At 58.2% G+C, this 17897-nt stretch overlaps 1 protein-coding gene across 9 annotated transcripts in view; it reads right to left on the bottom strand.

The window, feature by feature from the left end:
• The window catches only part of PXN (paxillin), a 43583-nt gene that overhangs the window by 11616 nt on the left and 14070 nt on the right, over window positions 1-17897 (bottom strand). The window contains exons 1-3 of one of the 9 annotated variants that reach the window (XM_044930066.2): window positions 5708-16536; window positions 448-671; window positions 26-141 (exon numbers count right to left, since the gene is read on the bottom strand). In XM_044930066.2, coding sequence (XP_044786001.1) covers window positions 26-141; window positions 448-671; window positions 5708-5741 — 374 coding nt within the window. In that variant the 5' untranslated portion in view covers window positions 5742-16536. Of the gene's footprint in view, window positions 1-25; window positions 142-447; window positions 672-931; window positions 1054-1803; window positions 1871-2116; window positions 5599-5707; window positions 16537-17897 lie in introns of those variants that run through there. The other 8 variants (XM_044930068.2, XM_044930073.2, XM_025267512.3 and 5 more) reach the window with 8 other exon arrangements.

The following is a 17897-nucleotide window of genomic DNA, read 5'->3' as shown; positions in this document are numbered from 1 at the left end:
CCCAGGCCAGGGGAGGGGCTGGCACCTGTACACGTGGTCTTCCTCGCCGGCTCGGGGACACGGGGGCCCGCCGCCGTCCTGGGGGTTGGAGGCACTGGAAGTCTTGGCACTGGAGCCGTACACGGGGGATGAGGACTGAGGCTGTGGGGAGGACGGTGCTCAGGGCCTCCCCGGGGGGCGGGGGTGGGTGGAGAAGGAACAGCCTGCATCACCCCCGGGGCCTCCCGCTCACAGCCAGCCTCACCAGGGAGTTTCCACACTCTGGCCAGGAGACAGGTGATTAACGCTTGGTCACTGTCCCTTCACGTGGCGTCGGGTGGGGAGGGCCAGACGCTTCCTGCCTCTGCCGCGCCTCTCCCCCCCAACTTCCTGGGCTCCCCAAGCCCCTGCCAGACCCACTCCACTGGCCCCAAAGCTGACTTGAGTCCTCCCCATCCCCCACCTTACCTGCTGGTGGGTGAATCGGGAGGTGCTGGGTGGCCAGGGGTCTAAGGGGTCGAGGACCGTGCCATTGAGGGCCTCACTGGATGGGGGCGGTGGGACGGGGGGCACGGCAATCTCCTGGTACGTGTGGTTCCCAGTCGGGTAGGAGTAGGGGGTCTCCTCAGACAAGAACACAGGCCGCTTGGAGATGTGGGAGGTCGTGGACTCCAGGTCCGCCAGCAGGGCGTCTGCAGAGAGCGGGCAGGGAATGGGTGAGGGAGAGGGGTCCTGGGAACTCAGCCTCCAGGGCTGGCACCCTTCAGGCCTGCACCTGAGAGTTAACGAGCAACTTCTGAGCGCCAGCCCCACCCATGGGAGAAAAGACCGGCCCTGGGGCAGGAAGGTGCCAGCCCAGACCAGCCTGGCCAGGTGCGCGCCCAGAGCTCGGCTCCCGGCCAAGGAGGAGGCGCTCTGGGGGCTCCGGGGCCGCCCCCCGGGGCTCTCCTACCTCTGGGAGCCGGGCACCGGCGCTCCCTCCCAGACAGGACTGTGCGGCTGGCTGGCCGGGAGTCAGAAATGCCTGCCTGACTCCGCAGGGCAAGGCAGACAGACCGGGCGGGAGGGGCCCCACGTCACGGGGAGGGGCCAGGTCCCCACTTAATGCCCAGGAGCTTCAGCCAGCTCAGCCCGCAGCCTGGAGGGGTGGTACCTGCCTTCCTGACCAGGTAGAAGCCCATCGGGCTCCAAGCTCCTCCTGAGTCTTGGGGCTACCGGGGAGGTTGGGGCCGGGACGAGGCTGGCATGCTGCTCCCTACCCCCTCGGCAGAGAGGGGCAGGCAGGACTGCTCTGTAGGCTGTTTCCGCAGAAGCCTGGCAGGCAGCCTGGCCCCAGAGGCTCCAGAGCCCCACTACTCTGCTTTTAACAGCAGCTAGGGAGCCGGATCGGCCTTGAGTGCGAGCTTGCATTACCCAGGCACCGGGCAACCAACAGGGGGGGCTCTGCATCTCCCCAGTCCTCAGACAAGAAGAGTACAGCTGGGGGAGGGGGTGGGGGCAGGAACTGCTGATCCTCCCCTCCTGAGACCCTCAGCTGCCCTAGCCGGGCTGACATGCCATGCCCTCACTCATGCCCTGCTCTGTGCTCACCAACCAGCTCACTCACCCCAGTGCTGACCCACTGGGGTCGGGGCCTGGTGATAACCATCCTCGGAAAGCAATGGCTGGCTCACAGTCCTTTACTAGTAATGGGCCCAGTGCTCGGCACACTGCATCCATGGTCTCCATTAACCCTTCTAATGAGGCTGGAATTCCCACCCTCCCTTTACAGATGGGAAACTGACTTCAAGAGGTGATAGGACTGCCCCCCGCCCACCGCCATACCAAAGTCCAGTGCATCACAGGAACGACTCTTCGGAGGCCGCCAAAAAAACCCAAAACTCTGCCCTGCAAGAGGCTGCGGTGATCACAAGATGATGCCGGGTTTAAACGGCACAGCTTCCTGAATGACGGGGCCCAAGCTCCAGGGCTGCCAGTCTGGTCCTTCCTGGTGACCCAGTCTCCAAACCCTACCCCTGCTCAGAGGCAGTGAGAAGGAATCAAGGGCCACGCCCAGGGCCCGAGTCTGCGGGCCCACACCGCCTCCCAGCTGCCTGCCCTGATCTCCGACACCCAAGGCTGGCCTGGCGCCACCTACCCCAGGCTCCTAGCCCTGCTGATCAGAAGCTTGTTCCAAGGAAGGTCAGGTCCTGCAGGTCCCCCTACCCCTCCAGGTCCTTTGGAAGACGTCTGACTTCCTGTCTGTAGCAAACCGGAACTAGAGGGAGTCAGCGTGTGTCTAGGTAACAGAGGAAAAGGAACTAGCCTCCAGGGCCAATCCCAGTGGCCTCTCCACGGCCACACCTGCTGCCTTGGCTCCATAAGGCATCCTGGCTTCCTCTGTGCCCAAGCCAGCAGAGGGGTGGGGATCCCTCCTTCTCCACCACGGACAGAGCCAGCCCCCCAGAGCTGACAAGTGCAAGTCCAGTAAGGGTAACGGGAGCAGCTGCCATGCTTGAAGGCCCGCCGCGTGCGAGGAGTGCCACCTGGGTCACCACTTTTGCTCCTCGCACCACTAGCGCGGATGGCAAACCTGAGGCTCAGAGAGGTAGAGGCACATGCCTGCGCCATCTGAGCTGACCGAAGGGACGCCACTCGGACCTGAACGCGGTCTCTTGGGCTCCACTCAATCAAAGACAGATGGTGAACCTTCCCTGTCAAAGCTTCTGAGCTAGGGACACTGCCGCCCCTGCACCAAACGCCGTCCCCCGCCTTGTTCATGAGCTGACTCCAAGTCTGGCTGATTGGTTTATGATTTAAACAGACTCTTTTCAACACAGCTACATCTGTGGGCCGGAAGGCACAGTCCTGGGGGATCGAGACGGAAGAGCACAGGTTGTGGAGTCGAGCCAGACCTGAGGTCAGTCCCAGCGCCTCTGTCTACCCTACCCATGGCCACAGGGCAGATCACCTGGCCCCCGCCTGACGGCACTGGTGCGAGGCTTACATGGGAGAGCAGATGATACAGGACATGGGAGGGGGCTGCAAACATCACGTGTCATCTGCTTCAGAAATACAGGAGGAAAAAAAAGATTTTCCTCCAAGGAGGCCAGGTGAGGGTGCCAAGTGCTGACTCCTCCTTCTAAGTCCTCTCTGGGTAGGATCTGGGCAGGACAAGAAAAGGGTGACCTTGAAGAGAGAAGAGCAAAGTAATAAAGTAACACTCAAAGTGAAACGTCTGGATGTCAGAAAGAAGAGCCCCGTCGTTGTCGAAACTCCTGTCTGAGGGATAGGACGCATGTGGCTGCCGATTCCACCAAACCCCCCACAGGTGCCTCAAGGAGGACTGGGGAACATAGGAGGCGTGGGGGATACTCTCTGGCCTCTACTTTGCGTTCCTGGGGCTGCTATCTCCCCAGAGGCTGCACAAGGGTGCCAGGCCAAAGTCTTCTTGCAGGCTCAGCAAACTCCTCTCTTGCCTGAATAAACAGAGGAGGCAGGTGGAGGACAGGACAAGGGAGTCCGCCTGCAGGCAGCGCCCCAAGGTGTCTGGGCTGGGGGGGGGTCCCCAGTTTTCAGCTAGAGTTACTGCCTGGCGCCAGCTCTGGATCCCCTAGGGGCAGGCACAGAGATTGCTTAACATATGCCCTGGAGAGGGTGTCCGAGAAGACACACTCCCTCCCACGCCTTTGCAGGCTGCCTTTCATCCACACAGAGGCGGCATCTGAAGCAGTTCAGGCTGAGGAAGGTCTCAAACTCCACTAAGCTTCTGGGTCCAGGCCTGAGCACTCTGGGACAAGTCAGAGCCACCAGGAGGGCCCCAGTCACCCTGGGGAAGGAGATCTCTCGGGGGCTTTCCAGTCTCCTTCTGGAGGAAACCACCCCAGATTCTGCAGGCGCTTTGCCTCGAGGACCAGCTGATTCCGGCTCTGGCACTTCCATCCAAGGAGAGGGTCTCTGGGTACATGTGTACAGGGTCTCTGAGTCTCTCCTTTTGACACTGTGGGTGGAGGGTGTTAACGCTAAGTCTCCAGCCCACCAGAGGCAAAGGCCAGCCAGCGGCGCCCTGGCTGGGAGAGGTGTGCACTGTCCTCCACTGCCCGCCAGGGGGCGCTAGTCGCCCGTCGGCTCTCCACTGCCGGGAGTAACCGAAGGTAACCGCGCTGCAATCACGGAATTTTAGAGCCAGGGGAAGACCAGGGAGCCCCTGGCCGGCCACAGGAACACTGGGAAAGTTTCAGTGCCAGAAACGCCTAACTGAGCTTTCAGGACGGAGCAGGCTGCGAGGAAGAGCACAATGGGCCCGGGTGCCAAGCCTGCAAGCACATATATCACTTGAAGGCGAGACTCAAAAGTGCCTCAAGAGCCCGCAGGAACCCAAGAGAGACAGGCACAAGCCCTGGTTTCCAGGGCCCGGTGGCTGCACCTAAGCAGCAGCTCAGAGAAGTGGTGGCTTCGGCTGAGAGCTGCCCAGGTGTAGGGAGGTATCTGGGTGGGCACAGCGCACCAGGGCCAGGCCAAGGTAACAGGCCCTTCTCCCAGCTGGCTGCAGTAACCACCCGCTGAGCACAATCCTCAGGACAGAGTGGGAGCCGCTGGGTCTGCCGCCCTGAGGGGGTTAACACTCAGGTGTCCAGGCTCTCTGCCCTGGGAGGGAGGAGACCCAGGGGCCGGTCTGCCTGCATTCCAGGGCCACTCACATTCCCAAACCAGCTCAGACACGTGGGGATGACGGGATGGGGTCTCCGGGGTGGGAGGACCCCCTGACGCCCCCAACATAGGGGATCTCTCCCCCAGGCTGCAGCTCCTGGGGCCTGAGCTGACCCGGTAAGAAGTTAAAGAAAGGCCATTAACCAGCTCCACCCCCAACTGGAGTCTAAAGACAAGTCAGGCCTCTTTCGCAAGCCTGCCTTCCTCCTACCCAAGCTTGGCCACTTCTTAGAATGCGATAACGACTATCAAGATCAGAGGCCTAGAGCTGGCCAGACGCCAGAGAGAGTGAGATAAAAGGCCAGCCTGATCCCTCAAGGTGGGGGCGGGGGGGTGGAGGCAGGGTGTGGGGAGCCCAGCACAATGTCATTCCCCCCATCCTAGGCTCTGAGGACTCTAGATGTTTGAATTCACATGGCGGGATGGTTCTGAGTCACACAGACTCTGCTGCATGGCCGAGTTGCTCGGCCAGGCCAAGCTGCTTAACTGCTCCTGTGCCTCAGTTTTCTTGTCTGTCCAATGGGCGTTTCACCGTCTGATTCACAGGAGTAAGGACTACAGGACAGAGTGGATATAAAGTGCCCGCTTTAGCACAGTCTCTGGGATGGGCGGGTGGGCGGGCACACACACACACACGCACTCTCGGTAAATGAGCTCCCGCCCACAGGGATGGTTAGGCCCGGATGAGAAGGAGAAAAGCGCTTCCCCACCCTGGCCCACTCCTGAAGGCAAAGGATGCTGCAATCTCAGATCAGCAGTGAGGGGCACCGTTCGGGAGGTGGAAAACAAAGTCGAGACAGGAGAAGCCACCCCAGCGGGTCTTCATATTGAGGCAGGTTCATGGGGGCATCATGGCATCCCAGAGTTCACAGGCCACCCCCTAGCTAGGCCCCACCCACCAATGCTAGGCCAACTTAAAAGAGGTGGGGTCCTTTGGCCACCAGAAAGACCCCACCTCGACGTACCTTGTATTCTCAAGGCCTGGCCGAGGAGGGGCCCACAACAGGAACAAGATCTTTCCAAGACTGGGCTCACCCACCTTCTTTCTGCAGCCACTTTAACTCAGCTTCCATGGCCTAGGCAGGTATCTCCTTAGGAGCTGAGAAGCCGAGGGAGGGTAGAGCGGATCCTGCCCCGAGAGCTCCAGTACAGGCTGTCCCAGTGGCCCAGGGCCAGCCGTCCCTCCCCGCCATTTATGGTGAGACCCAGCCTCTCACACAGACAGCAAGTCCCTTCCCTGCTGGACCTGGAGAGGCCCGGCCTTCCGGCCTGCCCACCCTGCTGGGCTCAGAACGCCGGGCGAGAGGTTTCCACCCCTGCTGACCACCGGGGCGGCCTTGGTCACCTCGAGGGTCCAAGGAGAAGCTGCCCAAGCTCAGGATGCAAGCAGGGAGCAGGGCTCAGCCCTGCCTAAGGAAGGGGCCGCATTAACAGCAGGGCCGGCTCCCCTCCATGGGGATGGTCTCTCGGCCCCCTCTGCTGAGACTTCCAGATTAGGAAGGCTAGCTGCTGGAGGGCGGGTCTCCCCTCCCCCAGCCCCGAGCACATGAGCAGTAGGGGCAGAGGTAATCTAATCCACAGCAGCGGGGCACTTTTGCTCGCTGAGTAACTCCCCAGGAATGGGGAGCTGGGTATATTTATCCTGATAACTGTCCTGGGAGGACAGGCAGATCTGGGACTAGGAAGGGCCAGTCCGACCATTTCAGCCAGGTCCGCTCTGTACCACCCAGCCCCGGCAAGCCTGGGCTAGGACCTGACCAGGAACTTGGTCTCTCGGAGGCACCTTCCCCTGCCGATCTGGGTTCTGGGTTCTTGTCAACCAACGGCCTCCTCTCCAAGAAATTAAGCTCTGGGTGCCCTATCCCCAGCAGCTAGCATGAAGGGTTGAAAGACAGCGGGACGGTGAGGAGGAAGAAGATGGAGAAGGAGCCGTGAGCCAGAGAAAGCAGTGGACCCAGCCTGCCAGGTACCCGTCACTGAGTCGGCCTAAAATAAGCAGACCCAATTGGCTCCCACGCCAGATTGCAAGCTCTGAGGAGGAGGAGACGATATAATCTCGGGTGAGATTTATAGAGAACTTTCCTGGAGTTCTTCAGAGTTTGTCTAAATCCAAGATACTGCTATTATCTGAATCCCAGACAGGGAAACTGTGCTCCCTAAGGGGCCAGGAGGAGAAACGATCAATACTGGAGTGTCGTTTAAATATTTAATAGCTGTGCCTGGAGGTTAAGAAGACTCAGCCACCGCTCCTCTCCGCTGACTCATGCCTCACTCAACAGGAACTGCCATTTTCCTCTGGGCCCTGCAGGAAGTGTGGGCTGGGGGTGACACACAGGAAACGCTGGGCGTAGGCCGGAGTCTTCCAGGCCGCTGCCCCGAGAGGTGGGTGGCGGCCCTGTGGAGAAGGCCGCTCTTCCCTGGGCTTTCCACCTGCCTCGGAGGACAGTTTCCCGCCTGCCCTTCCTTGCAGAGACTGATACAACGAGAGTGCGCCAGCAGGCAGGCCGACTCTCAGCTGGGTGCCTGGGTGGCGCCCAAGGTCACCGAGCACAGGTAATCAGAGACACGAGAGAATAAAGGCGCAAAGGCAAATCCAGGGGCCACCCCAAGCTCCAGGCAGAAGCCAACCGAGCCAGGCCCCGTCTGCACCAGGCACCCAAGCAGGGCACCCCCCAGGGACCCAGCCCTGGGGGGGCCACCATGCTTCCCCATCTGAGGGGGCTCCAGCAGGATGAGTAGCAACAGGTGGCGAGGCCACCCAGGTACACACTGCACATCTCCACCACCCACAACGGGCACAGCAGCAGGTCCAGGCTGCCTGGATGGCCAAGTCTCGTTTCTGTTGTAAATAACTCATCTCTGGGTCCAGCATCAGCTGGCCCCGCCCTCCCCCAGAGGGGCCCAACCCAGTGGACACATTTCATTGGTCAGATTTCATCCACCTCCTCAGGTGCCCCGGGGACTCTGGACTTTTCTAAAGTCACATCTAGGGTCCGACTCCAGGCCCACCCCGTGATTTCTTCAAAGGGTGACATGTGGATTTACACACAACTAGTGAGACAGACAGCCTCGGACCCTGGAAGCTCAGAGGCCAGGGTTTTTCTCAGCTATTTCACAGCCAGGCCATCCACCCCTGCAATCTGGGCTCTTCGAGGCAAGTCGGGCTGCTGCAGAGCAGGGCGGCTCTGGGGCCTCCCACCCCTGCTGATCATCAACAGAGGTTAGGAGGGGCTCTGCAGTGAGTCATCCGCCCTACAGAGACCCAAACAGAAAGTTCAAAAGTTTGCCTGTGTTCCAGGAACGAGCTGCAGTCTTTTCCCGATGTTTGTGGATTTCGTAGCACTAGTTACCCACTCTAGGCCAGTCAAGTTCTGACTGACAAACACGGCTCACGGTAGCCCCCAGCACAGGTCCCTGCTTCCCCATCTCTGGAAGCTGGGCCACTTCCCAGCTTTCCCTGTTCTCCTGTAGCACCTGTGATAGCCTGCAGGTCCTTTCCCAGCTCCCCACATGTCACTACCAAGTACCATCAGTTCTTCCTTCATTGGGCCTCTCCCCCTTTTTTTTTCCCCCCACTTTTTGACTGCAACTCAGGGCATGTAGGATCGTAGTTCCCTGACCAGGGATCGAACCCACGCCTCCTGCATTGGAAGGCAGATTCTTAACCACTGGACCACTAGGGAAGCCCCCCCTCCTCCCTTTACTTGCCTCCCTTTCTTTTTATCACAGGAAGCCAATCACTTAAGACTGGCAACCAAATCCATGCTCAGCCCTTTCTTGAACTCACCCTGCACCCCCTGCCCTGCATTCCCTGACTCTAACCCTTGCAGAAGAGGCCAGCATGTGAACTTCTTGATAATCCCACCCTTGCGTATGCATCCACTAGACGGCTCGCCCTCTGAGGGCAGGAACCTTTCTGCTCCGCAGATCCACAGCACATGGCCCTTCGTGAGCCTCTTGGGTGGTGACTGTGTATTAAGCAAGGGGGACTCACGGTGCCCAGCCACGATGACCCTCTCTGCCTGCAGGGCGAGATCGGAACCCCCAGGGCTGGCATTCTGGCCTTGAGCCTCTTAGAATACAGTCCCGATCAGCCTTTACCTCCTCCTCGGCCTGCTCACCGCCACCTGCCTCTGCAGCCAAACTGGGCCCCCTCTTCCCTCTCCCCATCCGTGTGCCTTTATTCGCAATACTGAACATATACCCCCACCGCCACCACCCACAGGGATGTCCATACCCCCAGGGGGCACGTGGAGGCCAGGGGTACAGGAGCCAGCTGGGGGAAAACCCAGAACACCTTCTCAGGATCAAACTGACTCAGGAGCAAGAAACTGAGACCACTGCCTTGAATTAAAGGACCACTGTACAGTGGATAGGAATCTGCCTGCTGATGCAGAGGACATGGGTTCAATCCCTGAGCCGAGAAGATTCCATGTGCCTCGGAGCAACTCAGCCCTCGTGCCACGATTACTGAGCCCATGTGCTGCAACTACTGAAGCCCATGTGCCCAGAGCCCGTGCTCCGCAACAAGAGACGCCACTGCCACAAGAAGCCCACGCACCGCAACCAAGAGCTGTCCCCACTCACGCAACCAGAGAAAGCCTGTGCACACAGCAGTAAAGACCCTGTGCAATCAAAATATAAATTAAACTGCTAGAAAAGGCTACTCTTCCAGAGTCTGATGCCGGTGGACCATGAGATTAAAAACTGAGGTGTCAAAGCGCCCTTCTGCACGTGCTCGTGGTGGAGGGCTCAGGAGACATTTAAGCAGCCCGCGGAGTCATCCTGTCCAAACCATAGACATGGCTGCCCACGGGGTGCTGGGAGCTGGGCTGCGGACCACACAGCTCTCTGAAGCCCTCTCCTGGCATCCCAGCCCACATGGCAGTGTGGCTCAGTGGACAGAATGGGCCTCCAAGTACAGAGGGGCAGCGGAGGGGCACGTTCAAATCCACAGCGCTCTCAGCCTGCTCCCAGTGGCAATTCTGGGTTTTAGTTGCTCAGACACCTCACAGAGTGCAGGGTAAGGAATCAATGAAATCAATCAGTATACGAAAGCCACCCGCAGGGGGAGAACCTCCTGGGCATCCCGCTAGGACAGGAGGAGACACTCAGGAAAGAAACCCCCGCTGGGACAGGAGGAGACACTCAGCAAAGAAACCCGCGGCCCTGCCCTGAGGACGGACGGGAGGGGACGAGGCGGAGCCGGAGACTGTGGCCAGGAATCCCGGGAGCTGTGACAGGTCTGTCACTGACTTGGGCCTCCTTGCCGAGCAAAACCACTGACCTCATCCCTCCGTGCCTCGGGTTCATTCCAAGTCCTCCTCAGAGAACATCAGCTGAGCCCAGGAGCCTCCGACTCACTCCCGGGCAAGGACAGAGGTCCCAGGGGAGAAGCTTCAGAGCTTCGCGGCCCCGCCCCCAGGCTGCTGCCGGCTGAAAGCCCTGTGACTTTGAACCTGGAACTGGGACAACTGGAGGAGCCCAGGGCAGGGCGGCCCCTTCCCCTGCCACCAAGGCTCAAAGCCCTGCCGAGTGCCCCGAGGGAACCCAAAGCCAGGGCTGCCCCCAGGCACGGACAGAGGACGCTGCCCCCATTTTACGGAGCGGGACAAGGAGGCTCGGAGACATCTGAGGAGTACAGCAGGCGGCCTGGCGGAGTCACCACCCCCTCGGGGACAGCTCTGCCTGGCCACAGAGCTCACCCTCAGTCTTTCTGTAACACCCCACCAGGAGGGGAACAGCACAGTCAGCTGTCCCTCCTTCTGCCTGTAACCACTCTCCGAAGCGCCCGTCTCCAGTGCCCCTGAAGCCATCCAAGAAGCCTGGCCACTGAGGTGCCCCTCCACCCCCAGCCCTGCTGGGAGCCTGTGCTCTGGGCCTCCCTTCTTGTCTCTCCCTCCTGGAGCAGGCTCCTGAGCTACAGGTGAGCCCCTCGGTGTGGCACAGGGAGCACCCTGTTCTAACTTGTTGCCTGGGGGCTGGGGGGGATGTCTACTTGCAAGAGTGTTCCCCCCACCACCACCACCGTGCCATACCCACTAGCCCACTGGAACATCATGACCCAAGACGGGGCTACCCCCGGGGCGGGCGCTGACCTCCACCCTCTTCTCATCTGGACAGAGGGAGGGGCCCGGGGCTCAGAGAGATCAGAGGCTCCCCAGCCTCCACCAGAAGCAGGGAGAGGAAGCAGGAGAATCATTGGGAGACAGGTAGGCAGGCAGGGCTCCTCTGAAGTCACCAAACAGCCAACTGAAAGAGGGACAAAGAATCTCGCGCATAATGTGGGATCGATCAGCCTGAGGCGTGCCACCAACCGTCCGTAGCTCAGGATCACAGATCGCGGACACTTTCTACTTTCTTGCTGTTACTTTTTGAGAATACACTGGCAGCGGGTTCGCGACCGTTGGCCCCACGCACAGGTGTCCCAACATGATTTCTTGAGGGCGAGAAAGGGCTGGGAGGGGCTCGGAACCCCAGGCAGCACCCTCCAGAAGAAGGATGGGCAGCTCGTGATCCTTATCTGCCATGAGTGTCATCTGGAGGGTGTGATGCTGCAGAGCACAGTTGGAACCACTATCTGAGAAAGTCAAGGGCAAAGACGAAGGGGCAGATGGGCCAAGAAAGAGCCAGGGCCAACTGGCCCCCAGGTGACCTCAATGACACTTTCGTTTCCCTAGAAGTATCTATGCCATCCAGCCCTGATTTTCCAACAGTCTCACCAGTTTGAAAGCCATCTACTTGGTCTGGGGCAAGACAAAATTCTCGGGCCAGCTGACTGCCTGTTGGCACCTCCCTAGGAAGGGAGGAGCCCCCGGTCTTGTCCCAGTCCCTCTGGCATCGCTGATCTACAGAGGAGAGATGCCTTCAGCCACGGCCCCGAGGACAGGGCAGATTTCTCTGGAAGCCCAGATCCTTGCCCACCCTCCGCGCTGGGAAACCAGCCTCTTCCTGGACGGGGAGGGAGCGGATGGAGGCTGCGGTCCGCGCGGTGTTGCCTAACCAGAGTCACACTGCAAAACCACGAGAGTGAAAAAGGAGGCAAAGACTTTGCTGAGGGTCCTTCTCAGGGAGGGAGGGACCCCTGTGGACTGTCGGTCTCGCTGGAAGGGCTCACATGTAGGGGCATCAAGGAACAGAGGAGGAGGACGGGCGAGAAGACCCTGTAGTCCGCCAGCAAGAAACCCCAGAGCGGAGGCAGGGAGCCAAGCAGATGACAGGTCTCACGGGAGAATTGATCAGGGACATCTGTGCCCCAGAGATCATGAAACAGGGTCCCAGGGCTCTGCTTGGCTTGGCAAGGCTGGCCTCCCTCGATCATGCCCAGCTGGTGACATCAGAAGATGAATGGTGGGGAGGATCCATCTCAGCCCTGGTTTGGATTTTAGTGGAGGAGACATCTGGGGCTCTGGGAACCCAACCCAGCAGAACCAGGAGAGGTGACAAGAGCAGGCGCCAACTGTAACGCCCTGAAACATCACGCAGGAAGGCCCCAAATGTCCTCACGCCAGAGTTTTCCAGAATTTTGTTTGGGAGTTAGAGACTGTCTCTTTTGGGGGTGATGGTTCAGGGAGACCATTTCTATCATTCATTCCACAGGATGCTAGGTTCTGCGGTTTACAGAGAATGCTTTCTGATCCTGAGGGGGCCAAGGAGAGGGACCACCCAAGGCGGAGCAGGGGGCAGCCCAAGCCAGGACCACTGGATCTCTCATTGTGCACTCAGCCCAGTCGGGTGCTGTGCACTGCGTGTGTGTGTGTGTGTGTGTGTGTGTGTGTGTGTGTGTGTTGGGGGGGCGGCATTGGCCACATACAGCTGCCCTGGACGAGGCTGGTCTAAACTTGCTGAGAATGCACAGGACAAGAACTGCTGTGCCTCTGCCCCTGAACAACTACACGGGAAACTGGGGAGCCCTGTGGTCAACTAGGCAACCTTCGATCTGGACAGAACTGCCAGCTGAGGCTGCTGCCTCTCCTCCTGCCTGCCACTGCATCCAGAAAAGAAGTGGTCACCCAGGAAGGCGGCGCGCTGATCAAGCACAGCCGCTCCTGCCCTCTTTACCACCACCTATTTCTCCTTTTCAAAAACGCGGGTCTCCGCATGGTTACCAGAGGAGAAAGCGGGGGAGGGATAAGTCTGGGGTGAACAGATCCACACCGCTATAATATAAAAGGGATTAAAAAGGACCCCCTGGAAAAGGGAATAGCTACCCACTCCAGTATTCTTGCCTGGGAAATCCCATGGACAGTGGAGCCTGGCAGCCTACAGTCCGTAGGGTCGCAAAGAGACGGACACGACTGACCGACTGAGCACACACTGTATGGTACAGGGGAACTATGTCCAGTATCTTGTAATAACCTATAATGGAAATGAACCTGAAAAAGAATATATAACTAAATCACTTTGCTATATACCTGAAACGCTGTAAAGCAACCATACCTCAATAAAAAAAGAAAAATTACACACACGCAAAAAAAAGAAGTGCAACTCTGTCCACATCCACCCTTCCTACTGTACCCTGAACTGTGACGTCTTCCTCTTTGGAAACCCTCCCTGGCAGGAAATCGGGGTGAGGTGGGGGGTTGCCTATAAGTCGAAGGGGTGCCTGACCCCACTCCGCTGTCCCACCCCACACCCAGCTGAGACAGGAGCTGGGATGAGAGGAGTCAGCTGTCACTGGCTGTGAATAAGGACGCCTGTTTCCACGTGGAAGACACAAACTTCAACAGTCAGGCTCAGAGCGCAGCCTTGGCGCCCTCGCCCGACATCCGGGTCCTCTGAGGCAAGATCCCAGGGCCGGTGCCCTCCTAAGCGCCACCGGCAGCTCCGTGTGTGGTGGCAGACAGTGGCAGGCGGGAGGAAGTGCCCATGGCCGCTGCAGGTGGGGCGGCAGGGCTGAGTCCAGCGGCTCCAGCCGGGGAGCACAGACTCTGATTTCACAGGGCCTTACTTGTCTGCACCTACCTATCTTTTTGGTGAAACAGGAAACATAAATGGCTAAGGGTTGGCCCAGATAATCTTGCAACAGGTCTTTTAAGTCAGGAACTCTGATTCTTCTCCTTCTGGAGAAAACTCTAGAGGCAAGAGGACCAGGGGAAGGTGGGTGCAGGTTCAATGAGGCAACAGAGAACATGGCAGAGACCACCGGCCCAAGGCATGCAGGCTGCAGCCGGCCACACAAGGCCCTGGATGTGTTTGTGCTTTTTTGTGCTTTTTTTCTTCCACTGTGGGATCTCAGTGCCCTGAGCAGGGACTGAACCCGTGCTGCCTGCGGAGGAAATACAAAGCTCCAAACACTGGACCACCAGGGAAGTCCCTGTTTGTGCTCTTTAAAGAAATCTGAGTTAGCCTTAAGAAACTGAGAGGTTTCACATGAAAGCCAAAATGTCTGGCTTCCGGGGAGGGGTCACAAGAGCTAGCAGCTCACGTCTACTTTTCTACAGGGCCGCCACTGGCTGTCTCTTGGAATCCAGCACCCATCCTCTTGGGCCTACTCCACTCATTCATAACACCCACCGGCCTCAGCAAGTACGTGAGTTTGCCACAAGAATGCAGTGTGAGTTTTGTAGCTGAACAGCTCCAGTCGTTAAGTCCTGGCTCTGTCACTTGCTGGCACCGCACCTCTTTGAGCTCAGTCCCCACATCTGTAGACTGGGTCTGAAAACAGCCTCTAGTATCACAGGGGTGGGAGGGGGGTTCCCCAGAACACGCCTCCTCCTGTCCTTCCATCCCTCTCCCTGGGAGCTGCCTCACCTTCACCTCTGGTGGCCCTGACAAGTGTCTAGAAACACCACGCTGGGCACAGAGGTGACGGAAGTACAGTGCCTGGGGACTTGCCTGCTGGTCCAGCGGTTCAGACTCCGTGCTTCCACTGCAGGGGGTGCAGGTTCGATCCCTGGTCGGGGAGCTAAGGTTCTGCATGCTGGGGGGCACGGCCAAAACATGACAGCGTCTGTCCCCACAGAGCACTGAGTGGGAGACCGTCATAACCGGAGCCAAGGGGAAGGAGCAGGGGTTTTTCCTTCCCAGGCACAGGGAGGAACAGAGGCAGAGGTGAGACGCAGCCAGGCAGACAGAGGGGGCCGGAGCTCAGTGCGCAAGTCCCAGCTTGGGGAGAGAGGGGAGCAGGAGGTGCTGTGGAGTCTGGACGTACCAGGGCAGACGGCAGGGCGGGGGGATCGACCAGGACCAGGCTTGTACTGGTACATCAGCGTGTGCAGGGGAGCCCCGAGAGAGGCGAGGTGCACCCGAGGCGGCCGGGAGCCTCAATGCTCTAAATAAAAGTATGCGAAATCCAGGCGACCTGGTAACTGAGCGGCTGTGAGGAAAGAGGACAGGCTGCCTCCCACATTTGTTTCCTGCAGGCGGACGGGCCATCCACCAGATGAGACAGGGCAGGTGGGGGGGGTGGGGGCAGGGCCGTGGGGAGGAAGGCGCACAGGAGGGTCAGGGTGACGGGGACAGGTGACGACCTAGGACAGGCAGAGCCACGGGGCTACTGAGCCCCAGGTCTTTCTTTTCCCCTGGCCAAGCTGCCTCTGAATGTCTCCGGGGCCCAGGAAGCAGAGGTTTGGGAACGGGCACGTCTGTGTGCTCTGGCCGGGTGTGGGGAGGCCGTGCACTGCATGCAGCTGGCTTGGGGAATTCTCGGGGTGCTCACCCCTCCCTTGCCCTGCTCCCCAGGGCCCAAGTCCAGCCCTGGGATCCAAATAAGAGCCAGCTCCATCCCTCCAATGGCTCCCTTCCGGAAGAGGGGCCAGATCCGGCGTGTTATCACAGGAACCAGGTCCTTCCTGTCACACAAGCACATGGGCTCACTGCTGGGGCCGGCGGGCCTGGGACACTGAAATCTCAGGCCCCACGCTCCTGTGGAAAAGCCCTTCAAAACGGGCCCTGGGCTCCACCCCGGCTGAGCCCGGGAAAGAATTTGCCCCAACAGAGGCTCTACACCTGACTGGATGTCCCAGAGATCGGCCCCATTCCAACTGCCATACTGAGGCCACCCAAAAAGGTCGTTCCACCAAGGAACCAAAGCTTAGCGGCTGTCAGTGGTGGCCTCGTGGCTCAAGGCTGAGTTTGATGAGCCTGTAAGATCCAACCGGGATGACATGCAGTGCCAAAGCAGAGCCCATGAATTCATCATCACACACACAAAGCCTCCTCCCGCTGGGCCTTTGCACTCACAGCACCAGCCGCCTAGACCACCCTCCTGTCTTCTTTACCACGATAAATCCCCTGAGACTCCTCAAGACTTCAGTTTCCTCTTCTGCAACCCGAGGAGAAAGAGGATCCGCCCTGCCTACCTAAACAAAAAGGAATGCATGGTTTTTATGCTGGGGAGGCGGTGGGGTGGGGTGGGGGTGGGGAATGCCTCTTTTGTAAGAACTTCCCAAATCTTAGTATGGAAAATAAGCATTTTGGGAGGTGAGGGGATTCCAGCTTTTTCATTTTCCCCCTTGTACACAAAATAAAGTGGAAATAATATAGATTAAAACTTCAAAAGTAGTTAATGAGTAGAACACGGAGGCACAAAAATATCCAGACAGGAAGCAAGCCTATTTACAATGAGGAAGCGCACATAAGTTAAGGCAGTCTGTCGTTTTCCTTTGAAACGTTAAAAAAGAAAGTCAAAATACACTTCATGGGTGACGCTGTTGAGAGAAAACAACACTTATTCAGGGATGGGTACCCCACAAGGAACAAGTTTTACAGCACTTCTGTAAGAGATTCCCATATCTTATTATAGAAATCCTTGTGATTTATATAAACGATGAAAGCTTGGGGCTTTTCTAAAAGTCAAGACTCCAGTTAAAAAAAACACACATTAGGGACTTCCATGATGGTCCAATGGTTAGGACTCTGTGCTTCCAGTGCAGGGGGCACCAGTTCGATCTCTGGTTGGGGAACTAAGATCCCACATGCCACATGGCACAGCCAAAAAATAAAAACAGCAATGAGAATGATGAAATAATTTTTTTAAAGAAATATAAAATAAGTAAATAAATAAACCACATCAAAGAGTCAGTTTAGGGTACCATTTCCTCCAAGAAGCCCTCCATGACTACATCCCCGGCATAGAATTCCAAGCCCCTCTCCTTTGAGCTCCCAAAGCACAGTGCACATCCCCTACAGGAACACGCATCAAACTGGCAGAAACTGTCGGCCGGAGTGCCTCAGTCCCACCAGTCTGTGACAGTTTCCCAGTTTATCGAGGGCAGGCAGGCTGTCTCCATCCATCTTTACTTCCTTGCCTCCAGCAGAGCCATCCCAAGCCCGTCCATCACCAAGACCTGCTCACCCCGCAGTCCATGCCACTCCTGGCTTTGGTGAGCACTCACAACCCGCCAAGCACAATGTGGGGTGGGGGAGGGTGGCCTGCACAGGCAGCAGGGCCCCAGCCCTTCCTCCTCTTCCATCCCAGGAAATCGCCCTCTACTGGGATCTAGTTACCACTACCCCTCCCAAACCGGCACCGCTCCTGCCCTTTAAAGAAAAAAAAAAAAATAGAAAATCAAAGGAGCACCGCACAGGACTCTGTGGCCTGAGCACAGCAGCCCCTGGTGGGTACTTAAGGCTTCAACTCACTGTGTGGCCAGTCTGGCTTCCTCTGTGGGTGGAGGAGGGCAAGTCGGGAGTGGGGGCTGGCCGGCGGAAGCGAGGCAGCTGGCCTGGGGGGAAGCTGGTCCCCAGGGCAGCTCGGCCCTGGGGCGGGTGGGCACTTTCACTTAGCGCTGGAGGGCGGGGGAGGAGGAGGAGGGCGGGGAGGAACAGGGAGGACCGCAGCCTCGGTGTCCTGCAGACCTGCTCCTGTCTGTCACACCTCTTCCCGGGGAACAGAGGAGGCAGGAGGAGACAGGAGCTGGAATGTGCTGATTTTCTGAACCCTGAGCCACTGGAATGTGTTAGCAACACCAGCCATGGGGCTCTGTAGCTGCGGCAGCTGATAGCATCATTGATTATCACCACCCAGCACAGATGAGACAGCCAAAAAAGCACGCAAGGATTAGTGATGCAAAGGGAAGCCTGGCAGGCGGGGGCAACTTGCCAGCAAAAGAGAAAAGACGACAGGTTTTTGGAAGAGAAACTGAAAGAGAGGGGAGAGGAAAAAGATAAGGTTTTGCAAACATTTTTGTTAATTTCTTTGAACTTAATATACTCAACAAATCCAAAAGGAGGCAAGAAAAGAAGAAAGAATTCAGAAAAATAGTAGAGGGACTTCCCAAGTGGCT

This window comes from Bubalus bubalis, chromosome 17 (genome assembly GCF_019923935.1).
Source record: "Bubalus bubalis isolate 160015118507 breed Murrah chromosome 17, NDDB_SH_1, whole genome shotgun sequence".
Taxonomy (NCBI): domain Eukaryota; kingdom Metazoa; phylum Chordata; class Mammalia; order Artiodactyla; family Bovidae; genus Bubalus; species Bubalus bubalis.
Note: the sequence above shows the minus strand (reverse complement) of the source record. Positions and strands in the feature narration are given on the sequence as shown.